The sequence below is a fragment of the Bos indicus genome, chromosome 8, assembly GCF_029378745.1.
Source record: "Bos indicus isolate NIAB-ARS_2022 breed Sahiwal x Tharparkar chromosome 8, NIAB-ARS_B.indTharparkar_mat_pri_1.0, whole genome shotgun sequence".
Classification (NCBI taxonomy): domain Eukaryota; kingdom Metazoa; phylum Chordata; class Mammalia; order Artiodactyla; family Bovidae; genus Bos; species Bos indicus.
Genome location: NC_091767.1, coordinates 99,840,207 through 99,863,862, shown reverse-complemented (window position 1 = coordinate 99,863,862; position 23,656 = coordinate 99,840,207). Strand labels below are relative to the sequence as shown.

Genomic DNA, 23,656 nt, shown 5'->3' with positions numbered 1-23,656 from the left:
TCCTAAAGTGCTGTTGGCCTGATGAGAACCTGTTTCCCTCTCTAACCCGCTCAGCTTCCTCTTCTCCCTCTGGCTGCCTAACACAGGCCTCTGCCCTGCATGGTGTGTGAGCTACCCTCTCCTGCATTATTGGGTGCACATACACAGCTTCTTGCTTTGGTCTCAGTGTTTTGTCGTCTTATACCAGTGTTGTGCTTTGCATGAGCCTTTGCTTGGATTAAGAAGGGACAATACCCTCTCAAGTCAAGGATGGAAGAGCAGAGACTTTAGGAGCCTAGAGTAGTAAGATGAATGGGAGAAAAGGAATGTCTCATTTCTGTCTCCTGCCCTGAAATTGGCCTTCCAAATCCATCTTTTATTAAAACAGTACACTGGAGGTTTTTAGCTTTCTGCCCCAACTTACAGAATGATCACTAATTTCCCATTTTCCTTTTCATCCTTACATATTTTCTCTTGGTAAGAAATTCAACAGGAAGGAAGGATTATTGACAGCCTAACATCCTGATAGAATGTTTCCTTTTTGAGTCTTCTCAAATAGAGACTTTTAAAATGCGATTACTGTATACACTACAATAACATTTTTATAATCTTTTTCAATTGAAAACAGAATTACTTACTGATACAGATTTATACTTTCTGCTGATCTTATTATATTGCAGCTCTTTAAATATCTAGTATGCTGCTCTTTTAAGACTTCTTAAGAGAAGAGCTAATAACCCACTCATAAAGTCTTCTCATAAAGCTGCCCAGGCCCATTAGTAAGTGTTCATGCCATGAATCAAACCACTGAAAATTGCATCTGGAGATTACTCTGCCCATTTTCAAAGGATTTTTTTAATCATTCCAGAAGTATGATAATGCATTACAGCCAGTTCATCCTAAAATGTTCCTTCTATGGCATCACTATAGTATCAGTGGGACAGTTTTCTTAGGAATTACAGAAATTTTTTGTTGTTTTAAAATATATATGGCCTGGTTTTAAATAACAGACTTCAAGGGTGTCCCCATTTTTTTTTAGTTTAATTTTATTTTATTTTTAAACTTTACAATATTGTATTAGTTTTGCCAAACATCAAAATGAATCCGCCACAGGTATACATGTGTTCCCCATCCTGAACCCTCCTCCCTCCTCCCTCCCCATACCATCCCTCTGGGTCGTCCCAGTGCACCAGCCCCAAGCATCCAGTATCGTGCATCAAACCTGGACTGGCAACTCGTTTCATACATGATATTATACATGTTTCAATGCCATTCTCCCAAATCTTCCCACCCTCTCCCTCTCCAACAGAGTCCATAAGACTGTTCTATACATCAGTGTCTCTTTTGCTGTCTCGTACACAGGGTTATTGTTACCATCTTTCTAAATTCCATATATATGCATTAGTATACTGTATTGGTGTTTTTCTTTCTGGCTTATTCACTCTGTATAATAGGCTCTAGTTTCATCCACCTCATTCGAACTGATTCAAATGTATTCTTTTTAATGGCTGAGTAATACTCCATTGTGTATATGTACCCCAGCTTTCTTATCCATTCATCTTCTGGTGGACATCTAGGTTGCTTCCATGTCCTGGCTATTATAAACAGTGCTGTGATGAACATTGGGGTACACGTGTCTCTTTCCCTTCTGGTTTCCTCAGTGTGTATGCCCAGCAGTGGGATTGGTGGATCATAATGCAGTTCTATTTCCAGTTTTTTAAGGAATCTCCACACTGTTCTCCATAGTGGCTGTACTAGTTTGCATTCCCACCAACAGTGTAAGAGGGTTTCCTTTTCTCCACACCCTCTCCAGCATTTATTGCTTGTAGACTTTTGGATCGCAGCCATTCTGACTGGTGTGAAGTGGTACCTCATAGTGGTTTTGATTTGCATTTCTTTGATAATGAGTGGTGTTGAGCATCTTCTCATGTGTTTGTTAGCCATCTGTATGTCTTCTTTGGAGAAATGTCTATTTAGTTCTTTGGCCCATTTTTTGATTGGGTCATTTATTTTTCTGGAGTTGAGCTGTAGGAGTTGCTTGTATATTTTTGAGATTAGTTGCTTGTCCGTTGCTTCATTTGCTATTATTTTCTCCCATTCTGAAGGCTGCCTTTTCACCTTGCTAATAGTTTCCTTTGATGTGCAGAAGCTTTTAAGTTTAATTAGGTCCCATTTGTTTATTTTTGCTTTTATTTCCAATATTCTGGGAGGTGGGTCATAGAGGATCCTGCTGTGATGTATGTCGGAGAGTGTTTTGCCTATGTTCTCCTCTAGGAGTTTTATAGTCTCTGGTCTTACGTTTAGATCTTTAATCGATTTTGAGTTTATTTTTGTGTATGGTGTTAGAAAGTGTTCTAGTTTCATTCTTTTACAAGTGGTTGACCAGATTTCCCAGCACCACTTGTTAAAGAGATTGTCTTTAATCCATTGTATATTCTTGCCTCCTTTGTCAAAGATAAGGTGTCCATATGTGTGTGGATTTATCTCTGGGCTTTCTATTTTGTTCCATTGATCAATATTTCTGTCTTTGTGCCAGTACCATACTGTCTTGATAACTGTGGCTTTGTAGTAGAGCCTGAAGTCAGGTAGGTTGATTCCTCCAGTTCCATTCTTCTTTCTCAAGATAGCTTTGGCTATTCGAGGTTTTTTGTATTTCCATACAAACTGTGAAATTATTTGTTCTAGCTCTGTGAAGAATACCGTTGGTAGCTTGATAGGGATTGCATCGAATCTATAAATTGCTTTGGGTAGTATACTCATTTTCACTATATTGATTCTTCCAATCCATGAACATGGTATATTTCTCCATCTATTAGTGTCCTCTTTGATTTCTTTCACCAGTGTTTTATAGTTTTCTATATATAGGTCTTTAGTTTCTTTAGGTAGATATATTCCTAAGTATTTTATTCTTTCCATTGCAATGGTGAATGGAATTGTTTCCTTAATTTCTCTTTCTGTTTTCTCATTATTAGTGTATAGGAATGCAAGGGATTTCTGTGTGTTGATTTTATATCCTGCAACTTTACTATAATCATTGATTAGTTCTAGTAATTTTCTGGTGGAGTCTTTAGGGTTTTCTATGTAGAGGATCATGTCATCTGCAAATAGTGAGAGTTTTACTTCTTCTTTTCCAATTTGGATTCCTTTTATTTCTTTTTCTGCTCTGATTGCTGTGGCCAAAACTTCCAAAACTATGTCGAATAGTAATGGTGAAAGTGGGCACCCTTGTCTTGTTCCTGACTTTAGAGGGAATGCTTTCAATTTTTCACCATTGAGGATAATGTTTGCTGTGAGTTTGTCATATATAGCTTTTATTATGTTGAGGTATGTTCCTTCTCTTCCTGCTTCCTGGAGAGTTTTATCACAAATGGATGTTGAATTTTGTCAAAGGCTTTCTCTGCATCTATTGAGATAATCATATGGTTTTTATTTTTCAATTTGTTAATGTGGTGTATTACATTGATTAATTTGCGGATATTGAAGAATCCTTGCATCCCTGGGATAAAGCCCACTTGGTCATAGTGTATCAAACACAAAGAACAAATATTAAAAGCAGCAAGGGAAAAACAACAAATAACACACAAGGGAATTCCCATAAGGATAACAGCTGATCTTTCAATAGAAACTCTTCAAGCCAGGAGGGAATGGCAAGACATACTTAAAATGATAAAAGAAAATAACCTACAGACCAGATTATTGTACCCAGCAAGGATCTCATTCAAATACGAAGGAGAAATCAAAAGCTTTTCAGACAAGCAAAAGCTGAGAGAATTCTGCACCACCAAACCAGCTCTCCAACAAATACTAAAGGATATTCTCTAGACAGGAAACACAAAAACGGTATATAAATTCAAACCCAAAACAATAAAGTAAATGGCAACGGGATCATACTTATCAGTAGTTACCTTAAACGTAAATGGGTTGAATGCCCCAACCAAAAGACAAAGACTGGCTGAATGGATACAAAAACAAGACCCCTACATATGTTGTCTACAAGAGACCCACCTCAAAACAGGGGACACATACAGACTGAAAGTGAAGGGCTGGAAAAAGATTTTCCATGCAAATAGGGACCAAAAGAAAGCAGGAGTAGCAATACTCATATCAGATGAAATAGACTTTAAAACAAAGGCTGTGAAAAGAGACAAAGATGGTCACTACATAATGATCAAAGGATCAATCCAAGAAGAAGATATAACAATTATAAATATATATGCACCCAACACGGGAGCACCGCACTATGTAAGACAAATGCTAACAAGTATGAAAGGAGAAATTAACAATAACACAATAATAGTGGGAGACTTTAATTCCCCACTCACACCTATGGATAGATCAACTAAACAGAAAATTAACAAGGAAACACAAACTTTAAACGATACAATAGACCAGTTAGACCTAATTGATATCTATAGGACATTTCATCCCCAAACAATGAATTTCACCTTTTTCTCAGGCGCACATGGAACCTTCTCCAGAATAGATCACATCCTGGGCCATAAATCTAGCCTTGGTAAATTAAAAAAAAATAGAAATCATTCCAAGCATCTTTTCTGACCACAATGCAGTAAGATTAGATCTCAATTACAGGAGAAAAACTATTACAAATTCCCACATATGGAGGCTGAACAACACACTGCTGAATAACCAACAAATCACAGAAGAAATCAAAAAAGAAACCAAAATTTGCATAGAAATGAATGAAAATGAAAACACAACAACCCAAAACCTGTGGGACACTGTAAAAGCAGTCCTAAGGGGAAAGTTCATAGCAATACAGGCGTACCTCAAAAAACAAGAAAAAAGTCAAATAAATAACCTATCTCTACACCTAAAGCAACTAGAAAAGGAAGAAATGAAGAACCCCAGGGTTAGTAGAAGGAAAGAAATCTTAAAAATTAGAGCAGAAATAAATGCAAAAGAAACAAAAGAGACCATAGCAAAAATCAACAAAGCCAAAAGCTGGTTCTTTGAAAGGATAAATAAAATTGACAAACCATTAGCCAGACTCATCAAGAAACAAAGGGAGAAAAATCAAATCAATAAAATTAGAAATGAAAATGGAGAGATCACAACAGACAACACAGAAATACAAAGGATCATAAGAGACTACTATCAACAATTATATGCCAATAAAATGGACAACATGGAAGAAATGGACAAATTCTTAGAAAAGTACAACTTTCCAAAACTGGACCAGAAAGAAATAGAAAATCTTAACAGACCCATCACAAGCACGGAAATTGAAACTGTAATCAAAAATCTTCCAGCAAACAAAAGCCCAGGTCCAGACGGCTTCACAGCTGAATTCTACCAAAAATTTAGAGAAGAGCTAACACCTAGCCTACTCAAACTCTTCCAGAAAATTGCAGAGGAAGGTAAACTTCCAAACTCATTCTATGAAGCCACCATCACCCTAATACCAAAGATCCACATCTTTGTATGACAAAGATGCCACAAAAAAAGAAAACTACAGGCCAATATCACTGATGAACATAGATGCAAAAATCCTTAACAAAATTCTAGCAATCAGAATCCAACCCATTGTATTTTGAATGAGACTACAAAATGTCACACAGAATAAAATTAAATATTTCAACATTTTAGATTTTTACCAATTTCCATTTTTCCTGTTTTGGTAGCCAACATTTATAGGCCATATCTTATCATCAGTATAAAACTTCATCATTTTTAAATGACTCTTTTACATAAGCGGGTTAACTATGTCCTCCAGAAAGCTGAGCACTCATTTAGATTTCTAACATAATGGAATGATGTGGCAGTTTGATCAAAGACCGGTTATAGTTCTATCTAGGCAGTAACTACAAGTTAATTCCTCTTTTTGTCGTTCAGAGAACATACGCTTCTTTAGCATCTTAAAAGACTAACTGATGTATCTTAGAAGACAGTTATTTTTAATAAGCTCCTGACCTCATCTTCATTGAATATTTTATCTAGTCTAAAGCACTGGCTTTATTTCCACCTTTTGAAGTTATTCACTATAAATTTCTCTACTTCTCTGAAATGCCAGCCATTCAAGTTTTGATGGCTTGGTCCCCAAGTTTTCCTACAAATGGATCATTGGAGCTAATTGAGAGGTTTCAGAAAGGGATCCCAGCCCTTCATACATTCCCATGACTTAAAAAAAAAAAAAAGATCCTACACTCTGGTTAAGATGTCAAGCTCGCAGCATTGGAAGTGAAGATGTTGGGAGACAGACATTTCAGCCAGCTCAACCTCAAATCTGCCTTTCTCTTTCTCATAAATGGAAGTGATTCCAAGTCTGTTCACTCTGAGTCCTCTGAGCCTATTCCAATAGGCCTATAGCCATTTTTGAACTGTGATACCCAGAGCTGAAGCTACACTGACACATGCATATTAGAACATAACTACAACAGCAAAAAAAAACACTAAATTTAGGGACTGGAGCATGGTACTTAAAACATAACTGTTTATTTCATCTCTCCTGTTCTCTTTCTGAATAAATGAGTTTCTAGAGATACAGATCACATCAGATCAGTCGCTCAGTCGTGTCCGACTCTTTGCGACCTCTTGAATCGCAGCACGCCAGGCCTCCCTGTCCATCACCAACCCCCAGAGTTCACTGAGACTCATGTCCATCGAGTCAGTGATGCCATCCAGCCATCTCATCCTCTGTCATCCCCTTCTCCTCTTGCCCCCAATCCCTCCCAGCATCAGAGTCTTTTCCAATGAATCAACTCTTCGCATGAGGTAGCCAAAGTACTGGAGTTTAAGCTTCAGTATCATTCCTTCCAAAGAAATCCCAGGGCTGATCTCCTTCAGAAAGGACTGGTTGGATCTCCTTGCAGTCCAAAGGACTCTCAAGAGTCTTCTCCAACACCACAGTTCAAAAGCATCAATTCTTCGGCGCTCAGCCTTCTTCACAGTCCAACTCTCACATCCATACATGACCACTGGAAAAACCATAGCCTTGACTAGACGAACCTTTGTTGGCAAAGTAATATCTTTGCTTTTGAATATGCTATCTAGGTTGGTCATAACTTTCCTTCCAAGGAGTAAGCGTCTTTTAATTTCATGGCTGCAGTCATCATCTATAGTGATTTTGGAGCCCAGAAAACTAAAGTCTGACACTGTTTCCCCATCTATTTCCCATAAAGTGATGGGACCGGATGCCATGATCTTTGTTTTCTGAATGTTGAGCTTTAAGCCAACTTTTTCACTCTCCACTTTCACCTTCATCAAGAGGCTTTTTAGTTCCTCTTCACTTTCTGCCATAAGGGTGGTATCATCTGCATATCTGAGGTTATTGATATTTCTCCCAGCAATCTTGATTCTAGCTTGTGTTTCTTCCAGTCCAGCGTTTCTCATGATGTACTCTGCATATAAGTTAAATAAACTGTATTCTAGAGATACAGTAACCCTTTTAAGGATGCCACCATTGACTCACTCAATTCGTTTGATGAAACTAAAGTCTTTTACACGGGCTGCCACTAAGCCGGGTTTCCCTCTGTGCAGTTTTTCTTTGTTATCTATATACAGGACCTCTATTTTATCTTTGTTATAAATATTGCCTTGTAAGATTAGAAACATTGAACTGGATTATTAAAACCCTCATCCTTCATCCTACACTTATGTATGTTTACAAACCAGTGGGCTAAGGACAGAGTTTTGTGGCATTCACAAGATAGGAAATGCCCAGCTAGCTTACTTCTGTTAACCAGTACTCTTTGGGTCATCCAGTTAATAAACCACTTAAATATCTTTCTGTTCCAGCAGCATTTTGTCAGCTAAAATCTTATGAGACACCTTGTCGGAGCAACTGTCAAAAACAGTTTCCAGTTCCTTTATGCCTGCCACACTTTCACTGATTAGCCATCAGAAGTTGTCAAAAAACACACGAGATCCTAGTGACCGCTGCTTCCTTTTCCAGATGTTCATAAGCCATTCCTGTGTGTAAGTCCACAGAAGGCCTCGGCTATACCACACTCCCATTTCTTTGCTCCTGTTTTCATCCTTTCCTGCTTTCTTCATGACTCCTCTCAAAAGCTGTTTCGTCTGGGACACGGATGTGTAAACAAGTACAGGCACTGGCATTGCCTTGTGTGCTAGGGGAAGGGATTCTAGCACATAGCATCGCCACATTGTCCAATGAAGGACTAAATGTTGATGGAGCGTAATAAAGAAAAGACAAAGGGATGGTGTCCATTCTAGGAAAGTATGGATAGTATCAAAAATGCGTTCTTTAAGTTCATTTGTTCAAAATACAAGTATTTAGTGGTAATCTCCCACTACATTACAAAGTGCTTTTTTGCTGTGATTTTCCCATTAGCAAAGAGTAGTTAGTGGAGATTTTCCAGCAGATCAGAGGTCAGAGGCCTAACAAAATGCTGCCAGATTACAAAGCACCGTTTTTGTGTCCTTAAGAGGCTTTAAGAAATAAGGAAGTTTCTGGAGGCAGAGGCTTCTGCCTCAAAGCAGCTAGTCTCATGACATAAAGAAAGCAGTTTATAGATGGCACAATGGATCCTCATAAATCAGGGATGTCTCAGGTGATGGCTGTGAACTTCAGCCAATGAAATATAGTAGCAGCATTAAAGGACCTTGTAAAAATGATGATACATGGTTCAGAATGTTCCAAGGATGTAAATTTGTGCCATAAAAATATAAAACATTGAGAATGTCTACAAATGGAGCACGTTCTACACAGTAATAGCCAAAGCTAGGAACTCAGACCTTGGACAATGGATTTTTAATAATAAAATTAAAGTTTTAATGTACTGTCTTTGTACATCTTCCCAGACCCTTTAAGATGGAAGCCATCTAACAGTTTATGAAGTTCAGATTCTTATACAAAGAACTGAGCTTATCTACATTGAGCTCCCGCAGACCCCAACTGGAGACTCCTTAGCTATTGAGTACAGCTATGAGTGTTTGCTTTGATACCATTTCTACCCACAGCATAATATATGATTATTGTAGGTAGGGAGGTTACAAACATCTCTTATGTTGCTCGATCATTTTTTACCTGATCTCTGTTTTCTATAGATTTCATAAATCTTGCCAACAAAGATAAAGAAATTCCACCCTCTCTATCATAAGTGAAATTGGAGATGTTAACTAACTGATGATTTAAGAATCTGCTGAAGAGTCGGTCAAATAACTTGTACTATTAACACTGACATACAGTTTCCACAGGATACCCACTGTCTGTGATGTAACTGATCTCATTTTAAGGAGAGAAGGAGAGAAGACAGAAGTGTTAGAATTCAGGAAACCAAAATCAGACCCTAACTCTGCTGCTTACATCTGTGTGATTCTCAGCAGATTATGTAGCCTCCTAAACCATCACTGTAAAATGAAGAAAGTAGTATTTCTTAGCAGAGTTCAATTGCTACCAAATTATTTCAGTCCCCTTACCCTTCATTAGTATCAGAACGACGGACCGATCAGATGTTAGGCATTCCTTTCAATCTCCCCATCCTCTTTCTCTTCAGTAAGAAAGTGAAAATGAAAATCAGAGTGTAATTATTCTAATACTGCATATCCTAATATTGTGTTCTACTTCATTGAAAGAGTACTTGAGAATAATTTTAAGATTTTTGTAAATCATCAATCTACCATCATATATGGTGAAAAGCCTTGTACGTAAAAAAGACTGAGCGTTATTAAGCAAAATGTATTTGTGCTGGTCAAATAGCCATACTCAGACACAGCTTTTAATGCTAACAGTGTGGTTAAGGCCTTTGGAAACATTGGAGACTGAAATTATAATCTCTCCTTTAAAGTTCATTGATTATAAGTAAGAGAATAACTAAGAGTTACATAGAGGCTACCTATGGTTTATCAGAGCTTTTAGGACTAATGATCAAGTCAGAAACTGAAACTATCTGTAGACAGATGAAGTTCCAACTAAGTTGAGTCAAACAGAACCATAACTTATTCCTCATTTTTATTTGTAAGAAAATGTATAACAATTTTTAGAGTTTCTTAAATAGAAAAAATCCACTTCCCTTTCTGAACAAGCCCTAGTATTATTACCAAGATGTGTATCTTAAATTAAGATGATTTGGTCAATAAGCTCAAATTCAAACAGTAAATACTGTTGTAAAGGATAAAGAATAAAAGTAAAGTCATTGTTGGAAAGATCAAAAATAAAAACGGAATAAGAAGATGCAAACACCTTTTCTCAAATATACTTTCGTTACTGTTTCTTTCTCCCCAATCTCATAGCTACACCCTTGCTGGTCCTGACACCATTGAGTGCCTGGCCAGTGGCAAGTGGAGCAGAAGTGACCAGCAATGTCTGGCCGTCTCCTGTGACGAGCCGCCCAGCGTGGAGCACGCGTCCCCAGAGACTGCCCATCGGCTGTTTGGAGACATTGCGTTCTACTATTGCTCAGATGGCTACAGCCTGGCAGACAACTCCCAGCTCCTCTGCAATGCCCAGGGCAAGTGGGTTCCTCCGGAAGGTCAGGCCATGCCCCGTTGTATAGCTCATTTCTGTGAAAAACCCCCTGCTGTTTCCTACAGCATCCTGGAATCTGTGAGCAAAGCAAAATTTGCAGCAGGCTCAGTTGTGAGCTTCAAGTGCATGGAGGGTTTTGTACTGAATACCTCAGCAAAGATTGAGTGTCTGCGAGGTGGGCAGTGGAGCCCTTCCCCCATGTCCATCCAGTGCATCCCCGTGCGCTGTGGGGAGCCGCCCAGAATCCTGAATGGCTATGCAATTGGATCAAACTACAGTTTTGGAGCCATGGTGGCTTACAGCTGCAACAGGGGCTTCTACATCAAAGGGGAGAAGAAGAGTGCCTGCGAAGCCACGGGGCGGTGGGGCAGCCCCACACCCACGTGCCACCCCGTGTCCTGCGCTGAACCGCCGAAGGTTGAGAACGGCTTTCTGGAGGTAAGAGGCTGGTTCACAAGAGTCCTGGCTTTCGTCGCTGACAGGGCCAGCCCACTGCGTGGCTTACTCGGAAGCAGGGGTGTGGAAGGAAATCCGAGGAAGAGGGGATATACTTACACATGGGACTGATTGACCTTGCTGTACGGCAGAGACGAGCACAACATTGGAAAGCAGCTCTACTCCAATTTTTAAAAATGCTATTGAAAAATAAAGAAGCAGGGGCATATAATTGAACAGGAGACTAAATCTGTAGGCAGTAAATAATGGAGAGAATCTGAGAGGTTATAAATCCTTTTAATCTATAGCTTTCTACCTTCTGCTAGCATACAGACACTTGAAATACTTCTTAGCAGTATCTTAGCCCTAACCATGAAGTTACAATAAAACAGTTTTAAGAAAATATTATTTTGCTTTATAAAAGTTGGTGCAAGATGGATGTATTATTTTTATAGAAATCAAGGTCGAAAAGGAACCTAGAGAAATCTATTATCATCTCTAATTTTTAGACACAGGTAGGGCGGTAAACCATCCATTCACTGTAGGACAGCTTCTGTGATTTTCTTTTAGGGCACCTAAAGGTAATTTTATCAGGACAAAACATTATATCCTATCCACAAACGTCCTCCTTTCTCATTAATATGTGTCTGCTCATTAAATCTATCAAGAAATCAGGAATAAGAATCTATTCCCCCAAATCAAGGGCCATTTTAAGCAGGTTATATTCTAATTAAATACTTCTTAAAAATTCACACATGCATATAGCACCATTTCTCCTTTATATTTTAAAAGAGTCAAAGGCTTTGTCTAAGACCTTTGTTCAGATATATTAACTTTCCATTGAAATGAGAGTGTCTAGTATATGTAAGAAGGCTTTCTTCATTTATTCATTTAGCAAATATTTCTGGAGCTCCTACTAGGTATCAGGTAAGCAATCGAGATCTGCTGCTGCTGCCGAGTCACTTCAGTCGTGTCCGACTCTGTGTGACCCCGTAGATGGCAGCCCACCAGGCTCCCCCGTCCCTGGGATTCTCAGGCAAGAACACTGGAGTGGGTTGCCATTTCCTTCTCCAGTGCATGAAAGTGAAAAGTGAAAGTGAAGTCGCTCAGTCGTGTCCGACTCCTAGCGACCCCATGGACTGCAGCCTACCAGGCTCCTCCGTCCATGGGATTCTCCAGGCAAGAGTACTGGAGTGGGGTGCCATTGCCTTCTCCGAATCGAGATCTAGTATTTAATAATTCTGAATAGGTCTGTGATTAGATCCATCATGGTGTTTACGTGTATGTGGGGTACCCAAGAAATAAATAGGTAAACAAAGTAAATAATTATGTCCAAATACTGGGAGGTTTACTGCAGCACAGAAGCTGGACTTTACCATGATCGCTAACAAAAGAACCATTGTAATGTTTTTAAAGTTTTAATAACTCATTCATCTTAGTATTGCCTAAAATGATCTATTATTATATTATATACTTAGGTATCTGAATGTTGAGCTCATGAATATTATATTTTTTGTTTAAAAGATAAAATACTACTTTTTATTTTCCACCCTTATATTACGGCAGCAGTTTTTTTAACAGCACAAACAGATGTATCTTTGTGTTGTGTATGTGTTCTTTTCTGTGAGTAAAACAACAAACTATAGCATTGTGAGATTTTTTTGAATTTACCAAGCAGTTTATAATTTTTGGTATTGCTCCATCTACTCATCAATCAATTTAGAGACTTGAATTTTTACTTATTATGGTCTTAACACTGTGGCTAGTATTTCTGCTGTAGGGACTGATTACTTAATTTGACCTTCTACCATCCTTTTTGTTTATTTAAATTGAAAAAATAGAGTGGACCTGTTGGAAAAATATAAATCCTCATTTGCTTATGTTTTAATTGATTTATTTTAACACAGGCATTTTAGTTCTTTACTATGATTCATTGTATTTTGTCAGTTATATTATCTGTTAACAAACTGTGTTTAATTGTCTCTCCCTGTTATCCAGCATACAACTGGCAGGACCTTTGAGAGTGAAGTGAGGTACCAGTGTAACCCAGGCTATAAGTCAGTTGGAAGTCCTGTGTTTGTCTGCCAAGCCAATCGCCACTGGCACAGTGAATCCCCTCTGGCATGCATCCCTCTCAACTGTGGGAAACCTCCCCCGATCCAGAACGGCTACACAAAAGGAGAAAATTTTGAAGTAGGGGCCAAAGTTCACTTTTTCTGTAATGAGGGTTACGAGCTTATCGGTGAACATTCTTGGACATGCCTGAAATCTGGCAAATGGAATAAGAAGCCGAACCAAAAGTGTGTGCCTGCCAAGTGCCCAGAGCCACCCCTCTTGGAGAACCAGCTCGTATTGAAGGAGTTGACCACGGAGGTGGGAGTGGTGACATTTTCCTGTAAGGAAGGGCACGTCCTCCAGGGCCGCTCTGTCCTGAGATGCTTGCCATCCCAGCAGTGGAATGATTCTTTTCCTGTTTGTAAGATGGTTCTGTGCCTCCCACCTCCCCTCATTTCCTTCGGCGTCCCTGCTCCTTCTTCTGCTCTTCATTTTGGAAGTACTGTCAAGTATTCTTGTGTGGATGGGTTTTTCTTAAAAGGAGATCCTACCACCTCCTGCCAAGCTGATGGTACCTGGAGCTCTCCACTGCCGGAATGCGTGCCAGTAGAATGCCCGCAGCCTGAGGAAATCCTCAATGGCATCATCGATGTGCAAGGTCTTGCCTACCTGAGCACAGCTTTGTATACATGCAAGCCAGGCTTTGAGTTGGTGGGCAATACCACCAGTCTTTGTGGAGAAAATGGTCACTGGCTCGGGAAAAAACCAACCTGTAAACCCATTGAGTGCCCAAAGCCCAAGGAGATTTTGAACGGCAAATTGTCTTACACAAAGCTACACTACGGGCAAACCATTACATACTCTTGTGACCGAGGCTTCAGGCTCGAAGGTCCCAAAGCCTTGACTTGTTTAGAGACAGGAGATTGGAATGTGGACGTCCCATCTTGCAATGCCATCCACTGTGATCCCCCACAGCCCATTGAGAATGGGTTCGTAGAAGGTGCAGATTACAGCTACGGTGCCATGATCATCTACAGCTGCTTCCCTGGGTTCCAGGTAGCTGGTCACGCCATGCAGACCTGTGAAGAGTCGGGATGGTCAAGCTCCATCCCGACGTGTGTACCCATCGACTGTGGTCTCCCCCCTCACATTGATTTTGGAGACTCTACTGTGGTCAGAGATGGTCAGGGATATTTTAACCAAGAAGACGACATGATGGAAGTTCCGCATGTGACTCCTCACCCCCCTCATCCTCTGGGAACAGTGGCTAAAATCTGGGGAAACACGAAGGGGTCTCCTGCTATGCATTCGGCAAAATTTCCATACAACACCCTGGTTTCATACAGCTGTAATCCGGGATACGAACTCCTGGGGAACGCTGTGCTGATCTGCCAGGAAGATGGAACTTGGAATGGCAGTGCACCGTCATGCATTTCAATGGAATGTGACCTGCCTGTTGCTCCTGAAAATGGCTTTCTGCACGTTACAGAGACGACCACGGGCAGTGCCGTCCAGTATAGCTGCAAACCTGGGCACACTCTGGTGGGCTCTGACCTCAGACTTTGTCTAAGGAACAGAGAATGGAGCGGTGCTTCCCCACGCTGTGAGGCCATCTCATGCCCCAAACCAAATCCAGTTACGGATGGCTCCATCCGAGGAAGCAACTACTCGTACCTGAGCGTGTTGTACTATGAGTGTAATTCTGGGTATGTGCTGAATGGCACCAGCAGGAGAACATGCCAAGAAGATAAAACGTGGGATGGAGATGAGCCCGTTTGTATTCCCGTGGACTGTGGTTCACCCCCAAGCTCAGCCAACGGCCAGGTAAAGGGAGAGGAATATACCTTCCAGAAAGAGGTTCAGTACACTTGCAACACAGGCTTCTTGCTGGAGGGGGCCAGCAGCCGTGTTTGTCTTGCTGATGGAAGTTGGAGTGGAAACACTCCCATCTGCGTGCCCGTCCGGTGTGCTCCCCCATCACAGGTGGCAAATGGGGTGATGGATGGCCTGGACTACGGCTTCGGGAAGGAAGTGGTGTTCCACTGTCAGGATGGGTATGCGTTACACGGGGCCCCCAAACTCACCTGTCAGTCAGATGGTAACTGGGATGCCCAGGTTCCTTTCTGTAAACCAGTCAACTGCAGCCCTCCTGAAGATCTTGACCGTGGCTTCCCTAATGGCTTTTCCTTTTATCGTGGGGGGCAGATAGAGTACCAGTGCTTTCCTGGTTATAAGCTCCATGGAAGTCCTTCAAGAAAGTGTCTCTCTAATAGCTCCTGGAGTGGCAGCCCCCCTTCCTGCTTGCCTTGCAAGTGCTCCCCACCAACCATTCAGAGTGGAGCTGTTAATGGGACAGATTTCAGTTGTGGAAAGGCAGCTCAGATTCGGTGCTTCAAAGGCTTCCAACTCCTGGGACTGTCTGAGATCACCTGTGAAGCCGATGGCCAGTGGAGCTCTGACTTCCCACGCTGTGAACACCCTTCTTGTGGTTCTCCTCCAACGATACCAAATGCGTTCATTGTTGAGAGGGGTTCATTGGAGGAAAATGTAATAACTTACACCTGCAAGCCTGGGTATGTCATCCAAGGCAGTTCAGATCTGATTTGTACAGAGAAAGGGACATGGAGCCAGCCTTACCCAGTCTGTGAGCCCCTGTCCTGTGGACCTCCACCATCTGTCTCCAATGCAGTGGCAACTGGAGAAGCACACACCTATGAAAGTCAAGTGAGGCTCAGGTAAGACCATGCGTGGTTCCAGAGTCTCCAAGGGGCACAGACAGAAGGGTTGTAAAATGAAAAGCGATAAATCAGAAATTAAGCTAGTTGGGAAGAAAACATCTTCTTTGGGCTGTTCTCTGAAAACTGAAGCTTTTAACACTGGGCCTTATTCTGCCCATAATTATCCATAGATTGGCTTGTAAAAGTAAATTTCCACATTTTCAGATTATAGTTTCTAATACAGTTATCATAATTAACGGATTCTGTTGAGCTTCTTGGACCATCAAGATCCTCTAACTAGCTTTAATACCTATTAACTCATAGGCTCTTTTTTGAATGATACACTGATAAATTTCTTTGATATCACCTAAGAATTATATTCATATATGTAAATGTTGGGGAAATAGGGCAAAAACTGAAGAATTCAGGTCAAAAGTCACATACTTTCAACATAAATAAGGAGATAGTCTTAAGAGGACGTCTAACCTATGCTATCTGAGCAAACTAAGCATTTAATGCACAAATGGTGACTTTTTGCTGAAAAATTCTCTATTTAAAATGTAGTATTAAAAAAATGAGAAAATATGGAATGAATGTATAATTTAGATTTTTATTGGAATAAATGCCTGTAATGTGCAAATATATCTCAGCCCTCTAAATCAATTTAGATTTTGTTGGTATCTCTGAAGGAATTAAGGATTATTCTTCACATATTGGCTTCTTAAGTTTTATGAATAATAACTCTTCTTAAGCCTGTCTGTTGTAGACATTTTAGCCCTTCATTTTCTCTTACTTGCAGTAAGAAACAGACCCGAGGGAAGATTTTCAGTGAAATGAAAGCTAAGAAAGAGTGGGTTATGCACCTAGAAGAAAAACAAAAATTATTCCTTACTTTTGAAGTGCATTTGCAGTTTTCTTTTTGGATGTTCATGTGTCAGATAGCTTGAAAAATCACAACACCACCTGCTTCCTAAGACTGTCCTGTTATTCCTTGTGTGTTGACAATCTTCAGATCTTCACTTGTTAGTAAACTGATCATTCCAAGTTTGCAAACCTGTGACTGTTACCTAGCCTGGTAGTTTGTGAAATTTTGAAAATATACCCACCCAATAAATATTAATTAATATTTGTTTCAGTATAGTGGTAAAAGCAGGGCCTCTAGAGCCAGATTCCCTAGGCAGGAATCTCAGCTCTGCTGCTTCCTGGAGAAGTTATTTAATCTCTCTGGCGTCAGTTTCTTCACCTATAAAATGGGAATAAAAATAACCACACCTATTCATAGAGTTGACATGAAAATGATTTAGTATCTGTAGAGCAATTAGAACAGTGAGTGGAATTTAATAAATATTCTGTAAACATTTGTTGAATGAAAAAAATGCAAAGTTTTCAAAATCACTGAGTGTTTAGAGTCAGATTTACTCTAGTTTGAACACCAATACTATTGTTACATGATAGCTACTAAACAAGATTAAAAGACACACATTATGTAGAGGACTTAGAACAGTTCTTGGAACAAAATAGATTCCCAGTCAATACTAATTGTGCTACATTCTTACTAGTATCTGAGTGTATTTTGAAACTTGTCTAGAATTTCTTGAGCTGTTAGGTATTTTCAGAATAAAAATGAATTCAATAATGGTATCATCCAGAGCAAAGGTAAATCATGTCAACAAAATTTAAGGCAAGTTTAGACGTGGCTCCTCTTTAATGTGAATAACTGAGGATTGATTTGATGATCATTGTTATCCTGGTGTTTTTGCATGGCAACACCATCTCCCTGACATTTGAGTCCATTTTAATATATCATATAAAATGTGTGCTGAGCTTTGTAGCAACTTCCTGAATCCAAGAACAAGTCACCAACTAGAGCACACTCCATTTAAGGCACTCACTTTTCTTTTCAATTGCAGGTGTCTAGAAGGTTATGTGATGGATACAGATATAGACACATTCACCTGTCAGAAAGACGGTCATTGGTTCCCTGAGACAATTTCTTGCAGTCCTAAAAAATGTCCTCTGCCAACAAATGTAACACATATACTTGTTCATGGAGATGATTTCAGTGTGAATAAGCAAGTGTCTGTGTCATGTGTGGAAGGGTATACCTATGAGGGAGTTAATACATCAACATGTCAGGTAAGATTTTCTTAATTAGAACATGTAGAGTGTAACTCATCTATATATATATTATACTATATGTGAGTGTGTGTGTATGTGGATATATATGTAAGTGTGTATTATGCTCTGTGTGTGTGCATGTGGATATATGTGCAAGTGTATGTGTGTGTATAAGTATGTGGATATAGATATAGATATATCCACACAGGCAGTATCTTGTTATCCTGAAAAGAGAAAACGCCTCAAGTTTCCAATCCTGTCAAAGAATTTGAGGAGTTTTTTCACAGAAATATAAAAACATATATTTCTTTCCAATATTCTCATTTTTAAAAATAAAGTGCCAAGGGTACGTGAGAAGTACCAAAGATAGATAAAATGTTCAGATATCTATAACAAAAGATTCATGACGGATTAACCGTGTGAATGCTTTGCACATAGACAGTCTGTGTAGAAATGAGCCCTGACTGTTACCACGTATGTTTCTGGTTTTAGGAGAAGAGCAGAGGCAGAAGACACAAATTGGAGTCGAATTCTGCCTCTGCTTATGTCACTTTATAAAGTTACTTAGAATTGCTTAGCTTCTATCAGCATGGCATTCCTAATCCAGTGCTGGATTGTCAGATGACTGCAGCCATGAAATTAAAAGACACTTGCTCCGTGGAAGAAAAGCTATGACAAACCTAGACAGCATATTCAAAAGCAGAGACATTTTGCTGACAAAGGTCCATATAGTCAGAGCTACCGTTTTTCCAGTAGTCATGTATGGATGTGAGAGTTGGACTATAAAGAAGGTTGAGCACCAAAGAATTGACGCTTTTGAATTGTGGTGCTGGAGAAGACTCTTGAAGTCCCTTGGACTGCAATGAGATCAAACCAGTCAATCCTTAAGGAAATCAACCCTGAATTAAACCTTCATTGGAAGGACTCATGCTGAAGCTGAAGCTCCAATACTTTGGCCACCTGATGCAAAGAGCCTACTCATTGGAAAAGACCCTGATGCTGAGAAAGATTGAGTGCGGGAGAAAAAGGGAACAACAGAGGGTGAGATGATTGGATGGCATCACTGACTCAATGGACATGAGTTTGAGAAAACTCCACGAGACAGTGAAGGACAGGGACGTCTGGTGTGCTGTAGTCCATAGGGTTGCAAAGAGTCAGACACGACTTAGTGACTGAACAACAACATATCAGCATGGCATTAGTGTGAAATTTTTTAGAAGGAGAAGTGAATGAAATGGAAGAAATTGTCAAAAGCAGATCCTAATAAAGGAATCATGACAATTTTTCCCACTAGGGAAAATTAATATATGCTAAAATAAACTCCAGATACATCAAAAGAAAATAACACTGTGTAGCTTTTGAAAGTTAATAGTAATACCTAGAATAATCTGTGCAAGACATATTTATTGAAGCATTATTTACAGCATTGAAAAATTAGATATAATGTATATTTCCAACACTAGGGGAATGGTTAATTATGTGACAGGTGTATATTAAATATATAAAATTACTTTTGGCTCATCTGTAGAATAAAGGGTTTAGTCTGAAGTCCTGTTTCAAATGCTATTCAACTCATATGCTATTTCCTCAAAGAAAACAATACAACATTAGCAGAGAATAACTGTCTTCAAGGGAAACATCTGTGTGCACCTCTTTGTACACCCGAAAAGAAGACTGGAAAATGTTAATACTAATTGTGGTGGTGGGGGAATAAAGTAAATGTGTGTGTGTGTTTGGTTGTTCAGTCACTTAGTCATGTCCAACTCTTTACGACCCCATGGACTGCAGCACACCAGGCTTCACTGTCCTTCACTATCTCCCGGAGTTTGCTCAAACTCATGTCCATCGAGCCAATGATGCCATCCAACCGTCTCATCCTCTATCACCCCCTTCTTCTCCTGCCGTCAGTTTTTCCCAGCATCAGGATCTTGTCCAATGAGTTGGCTCTTTGCATCAGGTGGCTGAAGTATTGGCGCTTCAGCATCAGTCCTTCCAATGAATATTCAGGGTTGATATCCTTTAGAATTAACTGATTTGATCTCCTTCCAGTCCAAGGGACTCTCCAGCACCACAGTTTGAAAGCGTCAGTTCTTCGGTGCTCAGCCTTCTTTATGGTCCAGCTCTCGAATCCGTACATGACTACTGGCAAAACCATAGCTTTGACTCCACAGACCTTTGTTGGCAAAGTAATGTCTCTGTGTGTGTTATTGTTTTTTTATTTTTTTAACTTTGTGACTTGCTCACAATATGTCATAGAATGTTTTCAAGTATTCGTGTTGACATGGAGAAAAGGAAGCCATCTTTTTAGACTTTGGGTGGTATGCCTGAACGTGTCTATTTCTTATCAGCTTTAGATTAAAATGTAGAATTATGTAAAATATAAGGGTGTATTAAGTCATGGAATATTTGTATCTACCATACAGTTCTCATCATAATGAAGACATACTTGTTCATGTTCTTGATTTTTTTTTAATGATTCTATTAGGAAGAAAATGCTTGTTTTATGAGTTTTAGAAGTGTCTAAAATTGTTTACTGATGACCATCTGATAATTAACGTGTGCTTCTTAATGTCAAAGATAAGTAGCAGTAGTAGCAGCAAGTTCTAGATCCTTTGACTGTCATTTGAGGATTATCCTGTTATGTTAGCGGTATTTCCAGACGTCTTCATTAATGTGCCATTTCCCCTGGAGGAGGAAATAGCAACCCACTCCAGTATTCTTGCCTGGAAAATCCCATGGGCAGAGGAGTCTGGCGGGCTGCAGTCCATGGGGTCGCAGAGAGTCGGACATGACTGAGTGCACACTCACTCACACCCATTCATGTGCACTAATTCCTAAGTGTAACTTATAATTTGTTATTTAGCTTGATGGCACCTGGGAGCCCCCGTTTTCTGATGAATCCTGCAGTCCAATTTCTTGTGGGAAACCTGAAAGTCCAGAACATGGATTTGTGTTTGGCAGTGAATACAACTTTGAAAGCACGATTACTTATCACTGTGAAACTGGCTATGAATTAGAGGTAAGCAAACAAATTGTTTAACTAGAATTAATTTGTTTTTCCAATATACTTAGGAATATTTTTCAGAGAAGGCAATGGCACCCCACTCCAGTACTCTTGCCTGGAAAATCCCATGCACGGAGGAGCCTGGCAGGCTGCAGTCCATGAGGTCACTAAGAGTCAGACACGACTGAGCGACTTCACTTTCACTTTCCACTTTCATGCACTGGAGAAGGAAATGGCAACCCACTCCAGTGCTCTTGCCTGGAGAATTCCAGGGACGGGGGAGCCTGGTGGGCTGCCGTCTATGGGGTCGCACAGAGTTGGACAGGACTGAAGTGACTTAGCAGTAGCAGTAGCAGTAGGAATATTTTTAGTATTACACCATTTTATCTCACTGATTTGAGTCCTAAAAGACTTTTTTACACTTTTTTTATACATTGTTGCCTTATAGCTTAACCTTTTCTTGGAAGTATTTAAAGTGACTTATAACTTTAAAAAGCAGAATGAGTTTCAAATTAAAAAACCAAAGCCATGAAAAAAATGGAGTTTACATACCTGCCCAAGACTGACATTGTTACTTTAGTTGGTCACTTAAACCTATGTTTTGGCCTCCTGTTAACCATATTTTGCATAATCTGTCACCATGGGGCAGTGTCTACAGGGATTTAAGTATGCACAGCTAGAATTTCCTCAAGCCACAGGCTCAAATACCTTGGAGGGTTTTTTATTGAGATGCCAGATTCCCTCAAGGCAGGTATAGCCTGAAAAAAAAATCCCCAGAGCTGTTTTAACCAAATGATGGGTCTCAAGATCACGCCTGCCTGGTTTGTAATATTGAAATCCTATTAGCAGCACCAATTTACTCTGGTGGGAATGCTGCCATCAAAACATGATCATATCGTCAAACTTGAAATATAAGAGGCCTTTTTTATATTGTATAATGTTGCCCTTTGATTTTTCAGGAAGCTTTATTCCCTGTTTTTGTTGTTATAATGGTATTAAATGCAGGTTTTGAGAAGTGTTCATTGCCAAAGATTTGTTAATGTGTATGGTGTGTTCCATTATTTTCCTGCTGACCATAGAATCAGAGAATTTTCATAAGCAAGGTCCATGAAAGATGAAACTAGGCTTATGTGGATCTTGTTTTATTTCCTCAAAAGATTCTTTTTTAGGGGAGAAAAGGATGATAATGTAATGGTTGATGGCAGTTGGAGAGCTTTTCTGGTTTTGAAACTCAGTTGTTCTTCATGTGAGAGTACTAACCTTGCATTTGTTAAGAAGAAAAGTGGTATAAAATCTAAAGCAAACTGATGGGTCATTAAATTTGAGGAAGTGGATGATTTACCTTAAAATTTTTGGAAATATCCCAGTGGTAACCACAAAATTGAAAGAGATGTTATAGCAACTGTTATTATTCCAAGCTACATGTTTGAAGCACCTGAGAGACTGTCTCTAAATATTTATGTCCAGTTATTTACAAAAATAATCAAATCCAGGTCTGGAACAGGGTATGTAAAAAATTAGCCTAGAAAATCTTTATCATATGAGATAGGAGGGAATCTATCAAAGGCAATATATTTAAAAAAAAGAAAACTCAGGAGATGGACTTCCCTGGTGGCTCAGAGGTAAAGAATCCACCTGCCAACGCAGGAGACATGGGTTCAGTCCCAGGGACAGGATGATCCCACATGCCAGGATAACAACTAAGCCTGTGTGCCACATCTACTGAGCCTTTGCTCTAGAGACCAGGAACTGCATCTTCTGAAACTCTCTCACTCCAGAGCCCATGCTCTGCAACAAAAGAAGCCACTGCAATGAAAAACCTAGAGAGTAACTAGAGAGTAACCCCCTCTCACCTCAACTAGAGAAAAGTCAGTGCAGCAACAAAGACCCAGCAAAGCCAAAAATACTAAAGTTTTTTAAAAAGACCTCAGGAGCCAATTGGATAAGGCTCCCAAGATGGCCAAGATGAAACCTTTTTAGCATCAGTAACTTTAATGGACACATCAAATACGTCATGAATGACAGACTCATAATGATACTAAAAGATTATTTGGTAACTTTTAGGGGATTCCCATGGGCAAATCCATTATTTTGAAAGTACATCAAAAAGAGGAAAAGTATCTTTTCAAGGCTAACTGAATGACTCTTTTAGACCTCATGAACTATACAGTCCCTGGAATTCTCCAGGCCAGAATACTGGAGTGGGTAGCCTTTCCCTTCTCCAGGGGATCTTCCCAACCCACAGATTGAACCCAGGTCTCCTGCATTGCAGGCAGATTCTTTACCAGCTGAGCCACCAGAGAACCCCAACTGAATGACTAGATAACCAAATAGTAGATGAACTCTAGTCAATAACGATAGAATTCAAATCTCAGAATTTGCAACTCTTATGAATTAATGGATTTAGGTTTTCATCAGCATGGCTACTGATGTCAAAAATAATAATAATAATAATAATAATAATAATAATGGAGCCAGACATTATGCCTCTCAATGGAAAAACATACCATTAGGGGAAAGTCTTACCATAAAAAGAACTTTTGAATTTTTGCATTTCTTAACAAGTTCCCCCAGTACCAAAGGTCAGTGGCTGGGAAAGAAGAGGGACTTAGTCCCAGCAGACCTCTGTTGCATGCTCTCTGCTTTTGCTGGATGTAAAGATGCTGGGGAACCTCTCTGAGCCTCTGTTTCATCCTGTCCAGTATGTGATAACCACCTTTACAAAGTTACTATAAGGACTAGCGATAAAAGAAAGTGGCAAGTACTACACTTTATACAATGTCTGAGCTCAATAGAGGGTAGTAACTGTCATTACTCCTAGTATTCATATGATTACCAAAGTCAGACAAAGCAATTAAGATAACTAATATAAATCATGGTCAGTTTTCCTACTCTGTAAAT

At 39.7% G+C, this 23,656-nt stretch overlaps 1 protein-coding gene across 1 annotated transcript in view; it reads left to right on the top strand.

The window, feature by feature from the left end:
* Positions 1-23,656, top strand: part of SVEP1 (sushi, von Willebrand factor type A, EGF and pentraxin domain containing 1) — a 208,721-nt gene that overhangs the window by 158,436 nt on the left and 26,629 nt on the right. Inside the window, exons 37-40 of the mRNA XM_070795267.1 lie at positions 10,192-10,864; positions 12,860-15,651; positions 17,544-17,769; positions 20,615-20,770. Of these exons, the coding sequence (XP_070651368.1) occupies positions 10,192-10,864; positions 12,860-15,651; positions 17,544-17,769; positions 20,615-20,770 (3,847 nt within the window). The remainder of the gene's footprint in view (positions 1-10,191; positions 10,865-12,859; positions 15,652-17,543; positions 17,770-20,614; positions 20,771-23,656) is intronic.